Source organism: Plectropomus leopardus, chromosome 14 (assembly GCF_008729295.1).
Source record: "Plectropomus leopardus isolate mb chromosome 14, YSFRI_Pleo_2.0, whole genome shotgun sequence".
Lineage (NCBI taxonomy): Eukaryota > Metazoa > Chordata > Actinopteri > Perciformes > Serranidae > Plectropomus > Plectropomus leopardus.
In genome coordinates, this window is record NC_056476.1 from 18324789 (window position 1) to 18344260 (window position 19472).

Consider the following 19472-nt stretch of genomic DNA (forward strand, 5'->3'; position numbering starts at 1 on the left):
TCTTTGGCAGGAGCACAGTGCCTCTCTCCGTCTCCTCTCTTGCCACGTGCCCAAAGGCAGCAGTGTTGTCAGGTAAATTAGTCTTAAACCTTCAATAATGCAAGCTTACATGACAGGCAAACCAATACATTTATGTGGACATAAACAACTATAACATTCCTTTGCAATGATATATTCTTGCAATCGATAAGGAAGTATTTTGTAATGTCATTATGAACATCTTTATTGAAAAAATACCCTGAAATATTATGATGTTATTGTAGGGCCATATCGCCGACCCCTATAAATGACACACTCATTCATATGCTCATTCAAGGACTAGGTGGCAGGGAACAGACCAGACCAGCTGGACATCATCTGAGACCAGGAGAGGACACAGTGCATGTGGGATAAGGTGCTAATGCAATATCCATGTAAAAACTTAATGACTTATATAAATTAAAAACAGCTCTGCTTTTAGTGAGTAGAGGAGGGCAATGTGATGCTTTGTTCCACTGGAAGTTGAGTTGTGACCCTGTGAGTTCTGGGACATTTTACATGATCAGCTGGGGTGACAAATAATAACATTAACCAATGTTATCAAGTATTGATGGCAAAAATTGCTTATTTGCACCCCCTGCTGCTCACACATCTAAGTGTTGCTTTGAAAAAGATTTTTAATTTCTAAAAAAGAAATTACTTTTAATTATCACAACAATTGTAGAATTAGTGTAAGTGTTTCAAATGAGCACATATTAAAATTGAATTAATTCATTCAACCTTTATTTACACTCAGAGAGAACACATTTAGGAACCAGAGCTCCCTTTTTTACATGCACTGTATGTCAAGGTTACGTCATAATAAGAGTCTACAGTGACGCTTGCAGCTTCGTGCTTTGAGCTACATGCTAACATCGGCATACAAACTTGCATGCAGTTACAGTGCTAACATGGAGCTGTGTAACAGGTGTAATATTAACAATTTACAACCAAGTTTAGTATGTAAACATGCAGCATATACCTATTAGTACAAAATTCAAAGTTTAGCTGAGGCTGATGGGAATGACATTAGGTTTGCTGGTATTGCACCAATTTCAATTTCACAAGTTTTGACTTGTTGGCAACACTACAGGAGGGACATAGTGTACTTTTTAATGCTCTACATTAATCTGGCAGTGTTAGTTACAATTTAAATTAGATCTAACAGCTAAAACATTTGATTAGTTTAAAAAGTATGATGCATTCTTATAAATCAAACTAAAAGCAGTATATTCAGCAGTAACAAGTAGCCCTACAGTCACATTAAAATGCTGCTTACATAAACAAATCAGATTTAATGTACATATCACTCTGAGTAGGGTTATTCTGCATAATGAGTACTTTTACACTTTTATATTTTATCTACATTTTAATGCTGTTACTTCTTTACCTTTGCTTGAGTAACATTTTGAACACATGATTTTTACTTTTAATAGAGTGTTTTTATACTTGAGTAAAAGATCTCAGTGCTTTTTTCCATCATTACTAAAAGCAAAACAACTTTAAAAGAGCTTCAGCAAAGCAAAAAGTTATGACAACTGAAAATAAATTTGAAGGCACTGATATGTTAGTCGAGAGCATCACTACTAAACCATGCATAACTGTAAGATTAGTAATGTCATTGATGAGGTCTCTGAAACTATACCAGAGAGATGAGCTGCAGGATCTGTTGGGAACATGTTTGCTTACAGTTAATCCTGATATTGAAAATAACTGGGTCTTCTCACATGTTGACATACAAGCTTGTTTGACAGTATGGAGGCAGCTTATTTGAGTAGATTAAAAACTCAGCCTGGATTGGGATCACCATGCTCTCCACAGCTAGTTGGGGGCCATTTCACACAACCATTGTTTTTTACCTTGGCAGTTTGCATCAAACCATGTTTCCCTTGGGTTGTTAATGTTCATAATTGCTGCACAGTCTTCACCTGCTTGTCCGTAGTTGTTGGGCTCCCCTTGTATCCAGTACCTAAAGCAATGCCCAAGTTATACTTAATAATACTAATCATGTACAGCTATCTTTTTATCTTCATAGACATCTTTGTACCATTATTATTTTGCATCAAATGTTGATAGTTATCAGACGAAAGGATTTGAGTCAGTCAGCAAGTCGAGGTTGCAGCCATTAATATGTCACCAATGAAGAATTTATTTTGTCCACCTTAATACACCAAAACTAATCTAATTACATACATTTGAGAATCTCCTTTACAGGCTCAGTGTAGGGGGGACTATAAGCATATAGTAGTGAGGACTGCAGATTGCAAACAGCTGAAACTTCTCCCAATTAGTATTCCTTCAGTGTTCATTGTTCGGGAGGTTTTTACCAGAAGCTGAATTAAACACAGAGGTATCTTCGTCCTCAGAACAAACGGGCCGAAAAACTAGTACAAACACTTCATAAAATAGTTTCAGGTTACACATCAATGTTTCCCAGACGCTGTTTGGCATGAAGGAGTGTATCATGTAAATGATTCATTTAACACAACAGCAATGTAACGTGCATAGTAAGTCTTAAAGCTCTTACCCTCCATCGTGTAGAGTCACATTATTTATCCACACCCAAGTGCGCTCTGTATGAATATCCGAAAGGCCAAACCAAATGCCCCCTGGCTTACTCCACCATGGTCGAATGCTTTTATCCAGTTTAGGTAGGTACTCGAAAAGATTTATCTAAATAAACAGAGTTCAAACAACATCATAATTTGTTATTTTACCATATATATTAGCAGTGTAAGCCTAGATAGCAACTGATGAGATGCTGAAGGGAGTGTCTAAAAAAAACCAAAAAAAACCCAAAACATTAGCTTTTGCATACCAACCTCAAATAATCTACAGCTCACACATTTTCATAGCAATGTTATATGTCAGCTAAGGCATGAATGGTTTTTTTTTTAACCAAATATTTATTAGTCTTCACATGTATTTGTACACACATTTCAGTTCACATCAGATCCTCCCTTGCCACACATACATGAAGAAACAAAGCAATTCCAGAGATATGCTATAAACAGAACAATTGAACCATTAACAGTTCGGCAAACAACTCAAGCCCACTGGATTGTCTCTAATAAATCTCTGCATAAACCACACAAAACACACAGACAGTTCTCCTGAGATAGCACAGTTTGACAGTGTTTCACATTGACAGATTTAAGTATTTACTTATGGAAGCCCATCTTGTTCTGAAAATGTCCATCTTAAGATGAAGGTGTGCAGTTATCTTCTCCATTAAATATACCTTCTTCACTCTTTCTTGCCATTGAGGTACAGTAGGAGGAAGCAGTTTTAGCCATAAGAGAGTTATCATCTTCCTGGCTATTAATATTAGAACATGTAATAAATACAGTTTCTTTTTTCCCATCTCCCCTTGGGGAGTGCTCCAATGATATAAAATTGTGGGGTCAGAGGTAAATTAGTGTTCAATATAGAGAATTCTTTCCGTATCCCTTCCCAATAATTTTCTAACTTTGGGCAATCCCAAAATATGTGTGTGTGGTCCCCTATCTGGTGGCATTCCCTCCAGCACAAATTTGTTTTACTACTATCGAATTTGGAGGTTATTGTGGGGGTTCGAAAATATCTCACCAAGGCATGGATGTTAAAGTGGCTGATATGTTGAGGTGAACCAGTTCTAGATCTCTGATATTGTGCATGCACACTCATAAAGCTCTGTTATGTGGAAGTGAGCCACCATTAATACTATGCACCTTTACTGTCTCAGTTTGAAAACATTTGCACTACAGTATCTAATGGGAGCGCTACATGAAAACATCCAGAATAATTCTCCTCACTTGTTCATCTTGTGTTTCTGTCTACATCATACTGGACTCACCTGCTCCTCCAAGCTATCAATCACAGCCAGATCGGCCCCACGCCTGATGCAGTCCGCCCTGCTGTCATGCCAGTTCTTTAAGGGATTAGATGCTGCTATAGAATGGAAGTAGCATGAAGTGTTAAATAAAAGCCACCCCGACTGGCATCGCCCGCAACTTTCCCCTGTTAAAAGAAGAAATTTAGTTAAAGTCTCAACAAGAAGAAAATGTTTGATTCCAAAATGTAAAAAAATAACACAATAGCCTCTCACGAATATCAGATGTGCTCGACTTCAGTGTTGCTTTCTCCACATGTAGTTTTTCAAGCTGCTGTTGAAAGCTGTCACTGACAGTTTTGTTCTTCTCCAACTGCAGTTTTAGTTGGTGATGGCTCCTGAGCTCTTTCTCTAACGCTTGCTGGGCCTCTTCTTGAGCTTTAGTCACTTCAGTCTGCATTATCTGAAGTTGCTTCACCTCTGCAAAGAGTGCTTGTGCTGTTATTTGTTGTGGAGAGGCTTCCTCACGGACTGTGCCACCTATGATTTGCAGGGATAAAAGGGACACTTTTTTATTCATCTTATAAATTTACAAACTTGTGCGTTTTGTGTGTACCAATTTAAAGCATTGAAAGGGTAATTTAGATAACTAAGCGTGGTAAATATGTCCATAGTTGATTTAATGAATTGTTTAGTATAGTGTAACCCAGACTGATTATAAATAAGTAAAATATAGATATGCAACACCTTCCTTTGATCAGTTGTACTCACAGTAAATCCCAATAACAACAGCAGTTAACATCAGAATAGTGTTCAGCAGTCCTAAACAGCCGATAACCAGTTGATGCAGTGGAAGACTTCTGGACCCAACTCTGACTGCACACATAGACAGTGAACAAATATTTTGGTATGAGCTGGAGGTGAACAACAGAAAAAATGCAGTCTTTTTTCTCTAAAATCATAATGAGGACAGATAAAAACAATGCAAGCCCACCACTGTTTCCTGTGTGTGATGATTTTCCATCAGTGCTGCAGTCATCGTTTGAAATCATGTCTGGATATCTGTCTGGTATTTGGGTTTTTACTCAGAAATCCCCTCAGCGTGTCAGTTTTATCTGTGTGAGGTGGATGCTCTGTCAATATTGCAAAACTGTCTGTGTGTGGCTGAGTGTGCATTAGGGGTGGACAATATGGCCCTAAACAATATCACAATATTTCAGGGCGTTCTTGCAATAACGACATTCTTGAAGGCATGACAAAATACCATGAAATATAAAATAGATGTTATTCTTCATTACAAGATGAATGAACTTGAATGTGGAAGCTTATGCAAATTACTAATATATCTATGAATATATATATATATAGAGAGAGAGAGAGGAGAGAGATGTACTATTGTATGTAGTATTTTATCCTGTTTTGTAAGTGATGTGTTTTTGATGTAGTTTTATGTTTATATTGCCTCTCTTGTGTCTTCTTCTTTTTATCACTTTATATTTAGCACTTTATATTACATGTGCTATTGTGTGTATTATTTGTCTTGTGTGTGTCTTTTCTCCTTCTCTCCTCTTAAACAACTTTGTATTATCATGCCATTGTGCTGTGTGTTTGTATTTGTTCTTACTTGCCAAGGGACTGCTGTAGTTAATTAGCTCTAAACTATAATCTGGTACAAGTGGTAACATACATTTAGTTTAAAAAAAAAAAAAAAAAATTATATATATATATATATATATATATATATATATAATTTCATTGGCCCCATTTATTTATATATATTATATATATATATATTTATTTCAAATGTATTTATTTATGTGGTATGAAAATAAATTGTGAACTAAAATTGTATGTTTGGACAGCTCTGTCAATACCATTCTTTATTTGCGCGTGCTACTTGTCGTTAAAATCAGACAATGAGGGTAAAAGATTTAAACATATGTTTAAAAATTTTTAAAAACTTCTTGCCAAGCAGACCGTTTAATTTGATGGTTTCCGGGTTGTAGCGTGGGGAGAGGATGGAGGTGTTTTCGACGTGATGATACCTCTTTAGTCGATCCAGCTGATTTTAAATATGTGTGTTTGTCATGCAGACTTAATGGTCACATTTCCATGACAGATCAGGACTTTATTGCGGGTGCTGCACTTTCTTCCTGCTAAGTGTTAGCCAAATCAATCTCACCCAAACAGACGCGCGCCAACACCGGAAACGCGCTCTGTTGCGTTTCATAGTAAAACACACGACAACACGCTCGCGGATACGCCTTTTATTCTGAAACTTGAAAAAGTTGTCCTGACGTCCTTATTTTTGTTGTGTCATGCTTGACGCTAGTGCAACTACTATATTTGCACGTATTTTGCTACGTTGTATTTTCCGTACTTTGAGTTGCTTCGAGGTATCTGATAACTTGAGTACTTTGACAGGTCTCTTTGTTAGCCGGCGCGGGTAATATGTTAGACGTGTGTACGGTTTTTTAGGAGTCTTTCAGTATTAGTTGACGTTAGGCCTGTTCGGGTTATTTCCATCATTGGCTAACAAGTCCCTAAACAGAAATGTCACTGGGGGAATATGAAGACATTTCGACTCGCTGAATTCAGATTTGGGCGGCGGGTCTGTGGTCAGTGAGCGAACAGCCTCGGGCACGTTTAATGGCGAAGAGGAGAAGCTGCATTACATTCCTATCCGGATCCTCGGGAGGGGGGCGTTTGGTGAAGCAACTCTGTACAGACGAACAGAGGTAAGTTGGATATCTGTCCCAGCACCGTTTAGTATGGTAAAAGCCCCCCCACCCCCCCCTCTTTGGTTTGAACACATTTCCTGAAACTATGGCTCAATATCTTTATATACCAAACGGAAAAGGGTTAACCATTTGGTCAAAACTCCACAAATCTCCTGCAAAATGAAGCACACCACTCATAACTATGTTATCTGCTCTCAAAACTGATTCTTTCCACCAAAACAGTCCTCACAGCTCTCATATGAATATCACGCACATAGCACCAATTTAATACTGGCGTGATCAATAAAAAAAATTTTTTAAAAAAAGGCAAGGCAGCTTTATTTGTATAGCACATTTCCTTCAACAGGTCAATTCAGAGCGCTTTACAGAGCATAAAATATAAAACATAATAAAAGATACAGATTTTCAACAAAATAGTAAAGAGATTAGATATATAAAGGAGAGAGAGGAGAAAGAATAAATAAAAATCACCATTAAAAGCTGCAGAAGTGCATACAAGAGGTTCAAAGATAAAAACATTATTTGAAATGGTCCTAAATCCAGTTTTAAAATAAGTTTGCAGATATTACCAGGTGGAGTAGGTGGTGTAAACAGGGATGTTTTTAGCTTTGTCTTAAAAGTAATCAGAGTCTGGGCTTGTCTAACATCATCTGGGAGGTTATTAAAGGTTTGTGCTGTATGATAACAAAACTCTGCTTCACCATGTGTTGTTCTCACTTTTGGGGCCCCAGATGTCCTGAGGGCCCTAGAAGCTTCATATGTCACAAGCATGTCAGAGATGTAAAAAAACACCATCAAAATCATGTTTATATGTGTTTTGCCTTTGTGAGGCCATGCTACATATTCAGATATATAAAAAAAAGAAAAGTGTAGAAATAAAGCAGTTGTTTCCTTTTTTTCCTTCTTTGTGTCCCCCAAATAGGCTGTATTTTTGGTACATATAGTATAAAGAGTGCTGCTGTAATGTAATACAATACTCTGAGTAGGTCATATAAATATTGCATTGACACAGTCATTGTATCAGCAAAAGATGCAATGCACATTTGTCTATCCAATGAGCTCCAGTAAGGCTAAACTCAGCCCAGCTCTCAGAGTCATGCTGTAACTTTTAGAGTTGTGAGAATACAGGAATGTTACTGGTTTTGGCGAAAATATGTTACTGAACTGACACTTTAAGTAAAATGAGAAAGGCTATTTCATAAAATGAAATGGCTGTCTTTCTGGGGATGAAGTTGGTGCACAAATACAAAAAAGTAACAGAGCAAATATTTACTCTTTGCTGTAATACAGACAAATGAGAATTGTATGCCTTCTTATCTGTTCTCCATGCTGCTCCATTTCTACCCAACACAGTAGAGGTCACCTGAGGCCTCTTAAGTGCTCTGAAACATGGCTGTTCTGCGTACTGAGATGTGAGTGAGACCATTTGGTAATAGGAGTTTGGCGTTTTGAAGGCCAGTGTTGTCCAGGTGAACAAAGTGTGCTAAATGATGCAATTTGTGCTTGGAGTTTTGCAAAAATGTGATTCAGAGCCCTATTTTGAGTGAAAACACTGAATTTGTGCTTAGAGTTTAGAAGTTTTGAGTCCTGTTGATGATACAGGAATGCCAAGTTATCAGAATAATGTGCATAGTTTCATCTTTTGTGTGTATACAATGGAGAAAAACTGTAAAAGGCAATTGCAATATGCCGTGCATCAGTCACTTACCTTCAGTAAAGCTAATGTGCTACTTAAATTTACCTTCACTGCTGTGGTGGACGAAATACCTGAAAGGCAAACTTGAATAAAAGTATAGATATCTAACCAGGAAATGACTTTGATAGAGGTTTAAGTCACCTGTTAGAATATTACAAAAAGTTCAAAAGAGCCCTCATATCCAGATGACAAATACACAAGGTAATGGAAAAGAGATAATACAAGAGAAGAAAATACACAGTGGTAATTATATTAAAGATTTATGGAAGCATAATCTACTGTGCAGACTGTGTGTTTTTTTTCTTCACCTATTACAATATTACTTGAATAAAAGTCTCAAAGTATCTGATAGTTACTGTACTTAAGCATCAAAAATAATTTCATGATATTAAATTTACTTGAGTATTGAAAGTAAAAGTACAAATAAATGCTGACAATAAAAAAGGAAGTGGTCAGAATTTTAAGAATTATGAAGTTTATTGCTTTTTAACATACACCACCTTAAAAATAGAGCTTACATTACACTTGAAGAAAAATTTTTTTTTCTCCACCTCCCATTCCTTTATTCGTCCATCCCTCCCTCTGTCCATCCCTCCACCTTCTTTCCTATTTTGTAGCTGGTAACTAAAATGTTTAGGGGAATTGTATTCTAGAAAAAGTATACATTTTATTGAAGAAACGAAACGGAGTAAAAGTTAAATTTGACAGAAATATAAAAACTCAAGTGGAGTACAGATTATCCCCCCAAAAACATCTTAAGTACTGTAACAAAGTATTAATACTTTGTTGTATTTCACCACTGCATCACTGTTACAACAGGGCAAAGGCAAACATGTATTTTGCAAGTTTACAAGGCCCCACAACCCCTTGCACCGGCATGAGGATTTCGTCATAAATTATGAGCACCAACGCTTAACGTGAAAATGCACTGATTGACTATATCAGAAATGCCTTATTAATAGTGCTACGTGTTGCTTTCGAAGTGCATTATTATGTTCAACTGTGCAGGATGTGTCTTGCTAACTGAATTGCTCGCTGTTCCTCTGTTAACATACCCCTGTGAGAAATTCCTGAGTGAGAACTAGATAAATGACTTTCCCATGCCTCGCTCCTTTGTCCTGCAGTCCACTTTGGTGCGTGTCTGAGTTTGCAGATCCTTTATGCCACCCTGTCCTTCAAAAAAATGTTTTCTGAACCCACTACCATACATAAAAGTTTGTTGCTGTAAACCTGAGAAGCAGGGATGGGAATAACCGAAGGCCCCATGATATCACGATCACAAAATATGTCCCTCAAAGGAAATCTTTGTCAACATCTGTTTTATCTATTAAGATACAATTTTCAGTCTGTATATCTCGCATCAATTGTTTTTATTACAGCAAAATGTATGTATGTTTAATTTATATTTGCATAATATAATTTTAAAAAATATATAATCAAAAAAGTAGATACTTGCATCTGTTTATCACTACACTATTGTCATGCAAAATATTGCGATAGTATGCTTTATCGTTTTTCCCCACCCATAAAGAGAATGTTGTCTGTTCTATAAGCTGTAACGAGAGAGGGTGGGAATAGACAAGCATTTATTTCTTCCTACTCCTTTTCAGACATGAAAAACATAAAAGTTTTGCTTATTTTGAAGAATACCAAATGGTATTTTCCCCCCAGTCAAAGCTCACAGCAACATATTGCATATACTTTGACAGCACTGAATAGCCTTTAGTATCATAGTGTTAGATGCCTTCAGTACTGAATCACATGTTTAATTCAGTTCTTAACAACCGATTAATTGATTGTGCATAGTATTTTATGTATTATTACTTTTTTTTTAATGTTCAGAATAATGTGTGTTACTTTTTTTTTTTTTTTTTTTTTTTTAAAAAGGGACTGCAGAGAAAAATAAACCAGCCAGTACTCATCTAGAGGGACACATCTAGATGCTTGGATAATTTAGGCTCTCAGTTGTGTTATTTAATGACGTGTCCCCTCTGACTTCCTCAGGACAACTCTCTGGTGGTATGGAAGGAGGTGGACCTGAACTCGCTCTCAGAAAAGGAGCGCAGAGATGTCATGAACGAAATAAGCATCCTCTCCATCCTGGAGCACAACAACATCATCGCCTACTTCAATCACTTCATGGATAAAAATACCTTGCTGATCGAGTTGGAGTATTGTAACGGTAGGTGAATGGCACGTCCGCTCTGAAGATGTAATCGAGGTTAGTTAAAATGTTGTTTGTGCGTGACAGAATGCTAAACAGCCTTCTCATCACAGGAGGGAATCTGTACGATAAGATCAACCACCAGAATGGAAAACTTTTCAGTGAAGAGGTATGGGTGCGACAGTGCAGGGCTTTATTTCACACTAACAGATTATTCTGTATTATATTGTCACTGCTAACATGTTTCTTTAGGTGGTCATATGGTACCTGTACCAAATTGCCTCAGCAGTGTCCCACATTCACAAAGCGGGGATCTTACACAGGTAAATTTTCAGCATTTTTCATGCCCTTATGAATGGCATCTGCAGAGACTATTTTATTTTATTTCTAACATTTTTTTTTGGTAATGGAATCATTACTTTTTCTTGCAGAGATATCAAAACTCTCAACATTTTCCTGACCAAGACGGACCTCATTAAGCTTGGGGACTATGGCCTTGCAAAGAAGCTAGACTCCGAGTTTTCAATGGCAGAGACCGTATGTCGTAATTTAGTTTTTTTTATGCGAGCATCTTTAACTAGAGTGGCTGTGATTTAGTAAGCGTAAAAAAAAAAAAAAATTAAAAATCTGTTTTTTTTCTTCTTCTGTAAATCCAGTGTGTGGGAACTCCGTATTACATGTCACCTGAATTGTGCCAGGGGGCAAAGTACAACTTCAAATCTGACATCTGGGCCATGGGCTGTGTACTTTTTGAAGTTTTGGCTCTTACAAGAACATTTGATGCAACGGTAGGTTTGTTTACAAGCTAGAAAGTTTTTTTCACTGCCTTGCATTAATAAGAAAATTAAATTTTTTCCACCAGGGTTAATTAATTTTGCTGCTTGTGTCCATCAGAACCCTTTGAACCTCTGTGTGAAAATAGTCCAAGGCAACTGGACTATGGACGTGAACTCGGATGTTTATTCAGCTGCATTGATCAAACTGGTGTACGAGTGCCTTGATCAAGTAAGTGAGGGAAGGATTTAGAGTAGCAACGTGTCTGCATGTCCTTAAAAAACTTCAATTGTCTTGGATTCAACTTCATGAATATTAGGCCTTAGAAGTCATTGAATAGTCTTAAATTTGAATTTGTAAGGTCTTAATTGCTACAAACATTTAATTTAAGTTATCCATCTTCAAATTTATTTTGGTTAAAATGAGTCAAGTTCCTCTGCGTGAAAGTTCACATTTCTGATGTTACAAATCTTAAAACCTTCTACTGAACCGAATACTATCTTTTTACTTTTTACTTACACTTATGTGTTGGCAAAATGTAGTTTAACCAAACTTACTTCAATAACAATATCTTTACATACAACCTCCCTCTTTACGGGACCGCACAGAGTTGGCTGATTACTTTTTACTTTTATACTTAATTCCAATGCTTGAACAAGAAAATTATTTGATGATAATTTGTTCAAAAGTCAGTCTTAAATTTGATCAAAAATGATCTTGGAACAGGTCTTGAAAACATTAGATTAAAGTGTCTGGAAAAGAGTTTTGTGTCAGATAGTCATGAAACAAATGGATTGATGCCAGAAATGATCCTCTGTGCTCAGTAAAAAGCCGTCCTGCAAACTTGTGATCTGTTTGTGTTGCAGGATCCTGCAAAGAGGCCTACAGCTGACCAGATTCTGGACCAGCCATTCATCTCCTGCTGCAGACAGTAAGTTGGTTATAAAACAAGAGTGTTTTTGTTGATTCTTTAACCAGAAAATATTCTAGATTCTGTTGTAACAAAGTCAAAACACCCCTGACAACCCAGTGACAACTTCACTCTCTGTTAGGGAGCTTGAAGAGCGAGTTGCCCTGCTGAATTCAGCAATGAAAAAACCAAAGTAAGTTGTTTACACTTGTTTCATATATGGTCCCTTAAGACGGTTTGTAGTAAATAACTGATTTGTTGTCGTGGCTGCACCGCAGGTTGAGTACAGTAACTGACACCCCTGTTGCTGTGGTGACCACACGCTCGAGGGAGGTTTACTTCTGGGGGGGAGGGAAGTTTACCCCCCAGAAAATTGACTCGTTTAAAGGAGGCAGCAGTGCCCAACACGTGTGTGCCGGGGAGAGTCACTTTGCAGTGGTGACAGTGGAAAAGGAGCTGTATACCTGGGCAGTGAGTATTAATCCATCAGTCTGGTACCCTTTTTCCACCCAATGAGCTCTGGTTCTTGAACCTGTTCTGTTCAGGTTTATTTGAACCTTGGTGCTTTGTAGTGAACCAGTCCTCGTTTCCACCACTTTTGAGCTAAATTATTGTAATTAGAGCCTGACTAATAGTGGATTTTTTGGGCTAATACCGATATTGGGGACTAAAAAAATTCCGACGTTGATATATATCGCCTGATATTATTTATATATGCAGTGTTGCAATGCAATTATCCCACAGATATGGTTATCAAATGACAGAGATAATGTAATGGCAGCAGGATGTTTTATAGTTTGACAATAAACTATTGACAATAAAATATTTTAAAGTTTGACAATAAACTTTATTGTCAAAAATGAGATCAGTGCACTCACACAGTGGCCTTCATTGTGAGTTTGATCATTCTAAATAACTCTAAGCACCTTTTCCTGATGTTATGTTCTGTTAAAAATAAACTTTTCATATTGTGCATATCTGACAACGTTTAAGCAGATAGAAATATATCTGTGACAGGCCAGTATTGGTGGATGGAATTGGCTGATGGACATATCTGTCTGGCTCTAGTTGTATTCAAAGATGTGACGTCAGTGGAGGGTGTTGCACGATGCACAACCTAAGTAACCAGTCGTAGCAATATGGTGAATCAGATTCACTACAAGCTCTTGTCCTGTTATCACAGATATTTGTTTTTATCCAGAAAACAAGCGTAGACCAACTGTTAATGATATGAAGAAGTAGAAGACAATTACATGTTAGACTCCATCGTCTCTTTCTAAGCTGTGGAATATGACACACCCACTGATCTCATGGTTCACACTGTAGGTTGAGGAAAACATGTTATTTTTTGGTTCCTGCTGTGAGCAAACTTTGCAGGTTTCCAAACAATTTATTTTTCCGTCGAAAGACTCTGAATTGTTCAAAATTCGGTGCGGGAACTGGAATGGAACCTGTCCCATGTTGGTGAATAAGGGGTATGAGAGAGAAAAAATGGATCCAGTTGCTGTAGCGCTTCTCCTCATGGAGCTTTTCTCAAACTTATCCTCAGAATGTCCAAGGTGGGGGGAAGATGGTGGGCCAGCTGGGACACGGAGACCAGGCTTCGTACCGGCAGCCAAAGAGGGTGGAGAAGCTACAAGGAAAGGCAATCAGACAGGTGGCATGTGGGGCTGACTTCACGGCCTGTATCACCGGTGAGTGAGGAAAGCTTCCTGCGAAAAAACAGGTACCTGAAAGCAAACCTTTCTTTGGAAAGACACAATTTCTCAAACCTGTGCTGCTGTCGTTTTGCAGATGAGGACCAGATGTACATGTTTGGGTCAGACTATTACGGCTGCATTGGAGTGGAGGGGGAGCTTGGCAGTGAGATTTTGGAGCCAGTGCTCTTGGAGTTTTTTGAGGAGCGGCCTGTCCGTCAGGTTTCTTGTGGAGATAACCATGTGGTGGTCCTGACTCAGCATGGGGACATCTACTCCTGGGGCTGTGGAGAGTACGGTACATAGAGCTGCTGCTTCACTGTGGTTCTGAGCTGATTTAAGCCTGTCAGGTTGTTTTTGCTGTTATAAGTGTAGCCAGCAGGTGGAGATGGTGGCACTTTTTATGCAATCTCACTGAGCGTTCTCAGTAGAAATTGCTCTATTTTTTTCTGCTGCAGGGCGTCTCGGACTGGAATGTGAGGATGACTTCAGTTCTCCGATGCAAGTACGTTTTTGTTTCCTGCTCTGGCATATTCTTGACTGTCTGTTGTGAGGCTAAAACTTTGCAGGAGCCAGGAAGTATTTGAAGCTGTTTATTTCAGAAGATCTGTCTGTTTTCTGGATTACACAGGTGGAAATCCCTAAAGGTGCCACCATCTCTGCAGTGTCATGTGCCAGCGATGGAACCTTCTTTATAACAGAAACTGGCAAAGTCCTGGCGTGTGGAAACAATGAATTCAACAAGCTTGGTCTGAACCAGGGAATCTCTGGTCTCAAAAACCACCCTGGAGAGGTACTGGCATATACTCAAAGTGCAGCTTCATTATTATTTAAGCCTCTTTACATCATTTTGTAGCCTTTCAGTGGTTTTCCTGATGCATTCAAATAGGAAAATTCTAGCCTCAAATCTTAGCCTCAAAATGTTACTTTCCCAAGCCCTTCAACGAACTTTTCCCACGTGACATGATGTAGGTTTCGGCACGATGTTGTTGCTTTATAAACCTATGTACTGCTGTGGACACCATGTTAGTTCGATTCTGGAAGTCATAATTCAGTTTAGTTTTAGTTTGTTTCCACAGCACATACATATATATATATATAGGGGGTAGGGCAGCGCTGAAACCTACGTCATTGCTTTTTAAAAACGTCTTTATAGGACTTTCCATTTGAAAAACATGAAAGAATGCAGATTGACCTGCAGCTTTTGAGACTCTATCAATAGAGAATTTAGGGTATGCAGCACTGTTTTTTTTTTTTATCCACTACACCAGGGTAACCAGGGGATCCCATACATCACCACACTGACCTTGGTAAAGCAGCTGTCATGGTTCAAGATTCAGACCATAGCTCCAGGGAAGACCCACACAGCTGCCATTGATGGTACCGTGAAAAGAGGCTGATATTTCTCTTAAAAGTGAAAATTATCTCAATTTCAAAGAAACATCAATTTTATATGATTTCTGGCTTTTCAGTGCGCGGTCGCCTCATCACCTTTGGTTGCAACAAGTACGGACAGCTGGGTGTGAAGGACTTCAAAAAACACCAGGGAGTCCAGCTCCTTGTCGGACCGTTTGGAGGGAAGACCGTGACCAAAGTGTCTTGTGGCGACGGCTTCACCATTGCAGCCACTGAGGGTAAGAACATGTACTGTCCTGTGGTGCATCTATGGCAATAATATTCATGTTTTGTTGATTTTATGTTAAGGTTTTTGGCTTTTTTATATCTATCCAGAAGTTCCAAACTTTTGGTTCTGAGGATATGCCATCACCTGGTTTTCTTTCTTGCAGATAATCAGATCTTCGCATGGGGAAATGCAGGAAACGGGCGACTTGGGATGCCGGCTGATAAGGGATTTGGTTCAGAAGTATGCCCTGCCATGCCAAGACCTATCTTTGGTTCCCTCCACCATGTACCGGACCTGTCTTGCCGTGGCTGGCACACCATTATCATAATGGGTTAGTAATCACAAGCAGACTCATGCACGATGGACTGGTGCAAAAACAAAACAGTCGTCTAATATATTTTGTCCTTTGCAGAGAAAGTGCTCAACTCCAAGACTATTCGCTCTAACAGCAGTGGACTGTCAGTCGGTAGTGGTAAATCCTTTTCTATGGTCACCAATATGTGTATTGATTTTCTTTGCTCTAAGTACAAGTCTGCAATTGCACCGCAAGTCTACACTGCCTGTGTGTGTGTTAATATATATGTATGTGTACACAGGGCTGGGCCAGGAGGCATCTACGTCCACAGTTGATCTGGACATGGACCCTGGTTCAGAGACAGAGTGTCGTTTCAGGGGTCTTGGTGGTACAATGGAGGATAATACAGAGGAGTGCTTCATGGAGACCCCGATGATGTCACTGGCAAATCAGACTGGGGACAGCTCCTGCCCTCTCTGGCTTAGAAAGGTTTGTTTTCATGAAAGCACCAAGGAATAAGGAAGCCTTAAAGCCAAGACACACCAGACTGGTATCAAAAAACTAGCAGCGACAAAAGTCCCCTGCTGTGTCGTCTCACGTCACCATGTCTCGGCCAAAAAGCTGTGCAGGAACACACCAAACTGACTTCCAACCAGCACGTAAGACGAGTTTCAGCAGTCTAAACAGGAAAACTGCCATGACGCTAGTTAGCCAGTTAGCACACTGACAACACAATCTAATTTTGAAAGAACAAAGCATATTTACTGCGCGGCAGTGAACAATAATACAAACCAACAGAACACGTTTCTGCTAAAGAGCTCAATAGCAGAAAAATAGCAGCCGTACCGTATAGAACAAGTTTGTTTCGACCTCACTTCCTCTTGACTTTAGCCCTTTGTTTACATTTTTCATGTAAACAAACATTTTTCATAAAGATCTGATTTGACTGCAGTCTGAGTTTAGATCCTAGTGTTCTAATTCAGGGAAGTTCTCATCCAACAGGAGCTTGAAAACGCAGAGTTCATCCCGATGCCAGATGACTCAGAGGGATCCACTCCTGACCAGCTCTCCTCTTTCTCCCAAAGCGTCACTCTGCCTTATGAGGAGCTGAAAGAGCTGGCTGCTGCTGCAGCAGCTGTCAGCACCAAGAAAGACCTATCGGTAATGCCACCATGCCTGTCCTTTGCGAGTATCGAGACATGAGTTATGTACTCTGAAAAAAAAACAACTTTTAGAATTCTACAGTATAGCTGAAAATTCCAGATTTATTAAAGTTTGGTATTTTTCATTAGTTTTTATTTTTATTTATAATTCACTTTAGTTTCAGTTAGTTTCCACAGTGAGTGTATTTATTTCAGTTTAGTTTATATTGTTAAAAAATATTAAGTTTTATTATTTTCAGTATTAATTTTAGTTTTATATGTTAAAGTGGGGGAGGCATCAGGCAAAATTTAAGAAGTTCAGAATAAGTATCATGTAAACACAACACTTTTTTGAGGCAGTAAAATCACAGTCATGTAGGTACTCCGGTCTCTTAACAGATACACTGCTGCCTCCTCATGCTTTTGTTGACAAATCTGACAAAATTCAAAGACTAAAACTGAAGACATTTCCTGCATATTTTTATTTCAAGTGTAGTTTTTATTTTTGTTTCGGTTAACTTAAATATTTTTATCACACCTAGTTTTACTTAACTGTAACAGCCTATGCTAAACTGTAATACTGTGATTTAAAACACATCTATGCCCACTGTTTTTCTCAGACTAAACGAATGGGCTGTGATAAAGTCAATGGACTGGAGCAGGCTGACGGCTGCAGAAAAGGGGAATCGGGCGCATGCTGCAAAGCAAGTAGCGAGATCACACAGGTACCAGATCTGCACACTCAGCACTGCAAATCATGATCTAATCAGTTCTTCCCATTGCCACAGTATTTGACCAAAGAGTCTCTTTTGCAGCTGCGAGAGACAGTCGCTCGTCAAGAGATGCGGATCCAGATGCTCGAAAAGCAGGTGAGACGTTGTTCCCCAAAAGCTGCCTGAAAAAGCCGCCTTAGTGCTGATATCGATCCTTGTGTGTGAGTGACAGCATGTCTTCCTGCCGCCTCCAGGTCACTGAGCAGCAGAAGGAAAATCAAAGGCTCTGGGCGGCAATCAATCGTTCAACGCTACGGGAAGCAGGATGTGACAATAACGGAAACCGTCCCTCTGATGCCCGAATGCCCGGGGATGGAGGCGAAAGAGGAGGCGGATTCACAAACAGGCCCGCAGGGGCCAGTGTGTGAGACTTTACCTGCAGATTTTCTGATGATGGGAGAAGTGTCAAACCTCAAAGCACATATTAAATGAAACAAGGCTGTCAGACGTGCAGTAGAGGGTGCAGCCTCGTGCTCATTCATAGTGGTTACGTTCAGTATACATGTTTGACAGAGCGCTAAGTTGCATGATTACATTCTGTTACATAATACTGTATAACACCACACTCTCACATGCACACGTGTGTTCACCTGGGTGCAGTGATGTAGTTTCTCCACAGACTGAAATGTTGGCTGGATTCAACATGAAGCATCGGACCTTGACACCCATGAGAGACAGTCATCGTAGTGTTACTCTGCAATGTGAATGTTAGGTCCATGTTTTGGTGGTATTGTTGACTTTAAGTGGTGTCAGCATTGAGGCATCAGTCCTTAGTGCCTTACATATTGCAAATAACAAGACAATCTTGTGCAAATAGGAAATCGTTTGCAAATGCATCCAAAGATTAAGCTTTCCTCTTGTCAGATATTGAGAGATGGGCTGCCAGGATGTTGTTGATTGATCACAACTCATGTTGCTGCCATCTTCCAGAATGCAAGCATAACTTTTTTTTAACATATCACTTTATTTTTAATTATTTTAATATCATTTGATATTATTAAAAGTGCCAAATACAAAATATCCGTTTTCCATATTTATCAGTCTCGTTAGCTATTACAAACATATTAAAATTATTCTAAATATATGCTTTTGAAAAATGTGCATGTCTTATTGTCATATGAAAGTATTTGTGTGAAACACGAAACTACTGATTCTTTTTTAACAGCTACTTTTAGTTACTTTTTCTCACTGCCTTCTTCAACTCTTGAACTCTTGATGGGGCAGCACATTCAGGTCTATCTACTATGTGACATGAATGGACACTTAAACAGTTTTCTTTTAAGCATTTATGGTAAAGCTGCTCTTGCGGCTATAATGCTGTTTTCGTATTGCATTTTTTAACCATTTTATCTGTCTTAGGTACTTTCTTATATGTTGTTTTGTTATGCCGTTTTTGTTCATTGCTTAGGTTTATTGTGCGAGTTAACATATACAGTACATGTGTGCAAGTGTGTCATAGTTGTGTACTGTCAGTGTCTGCAGTATAACACTGGCAGTGTTTTCATGCAGTAAAATGCATTGTTAAATATAGCCAGAGTGCCTTGGAAAGCTATTGAAACCAAAACTTAGTGCAAATATGACAATGCTGTGCCTTAGCTCAATTTTTCATACAGTGTGTTGACAGCATTTTAAAATATGGTTTATTTTTTTCAACATCTAACCAAATATTATTAACTTGTAACTGTTGTATAAACACGCATCTCACAGTCTCACTGTTGCTTTATGCTTTGTGTAAAAGCCATAAATAAAACCGCTGTTTTTTTCATGCATATACAATCAATGTTTCCCACAGTCGTGGTTACAGTACACTGTAGCTCTTTCTTGTTC

The 19472-nt window shown here is 38.7% G+C and overlaps 2 protein-coding genes across 2 annotated transcripts; one reads left to right on the top strand and one right to left on the bottom strand.

Annotated features, from left to right (window-relative positions):
- Positions 1-831: 831 nt before the first annotated feature.
- LOC121954109 (CD209 antigen-like protein 2) lies at positions 832-4888 on the bottom strand. The gene is made up of 6 exons (XM_042501445.1): positions 4824-4888; positions 4601-4705; positions 4106-4369; positions 3854-4017; positions 2546-2691; positions 832-1987 (listed from the first exon to the last, which is right to left on the bottom strand). The coding sequence occupies exons 1-6, from the start codon at positions 4879-4881 to the stop codon at positions 1840-1842; spliced, it is 885 nt and encodes a 294-aa protein (XP_042357379.1). The 5' UTR covers positions 4882-4888; the 3' UTR covers positions 832-1839.
- Positions 4889-6155: 1267 nt separating this feature from the next.
- LOC121953728 (serine/threonine-protein kinase Nek9) lies at positions 6156-19421 on the top strand. The gene is given in 24 exon segments (XM_042500939.1): positions 6156-6398; positions 6401-6567; positions 10271-10448; positions 10544-10599; positions 10683-10753; positions 10862-10967; positions 11087-11218; positions 11325-11435; positions 12071-12135; positions 12257-12307; positions 12393-12585; positions 13664-13808; positions 13909-14109; positions 14270-14316; positions 14443-14604; positions 15083-15191; positions 15284-15445; positions 15599-15766; positions 15848-15907; positions 16032-16219; positions 16733-16891; positions 17493-17597; positions 17688-17741; positions 17840-19421. Coding segments are annotated over 24 exon segments (2880 nt in total). The 5' UTR covers positions 6156-6382; the 3' UTR covers positions 18014-19421.
- Positions 19422-19472: the final 51 nt, after the last annotated feature.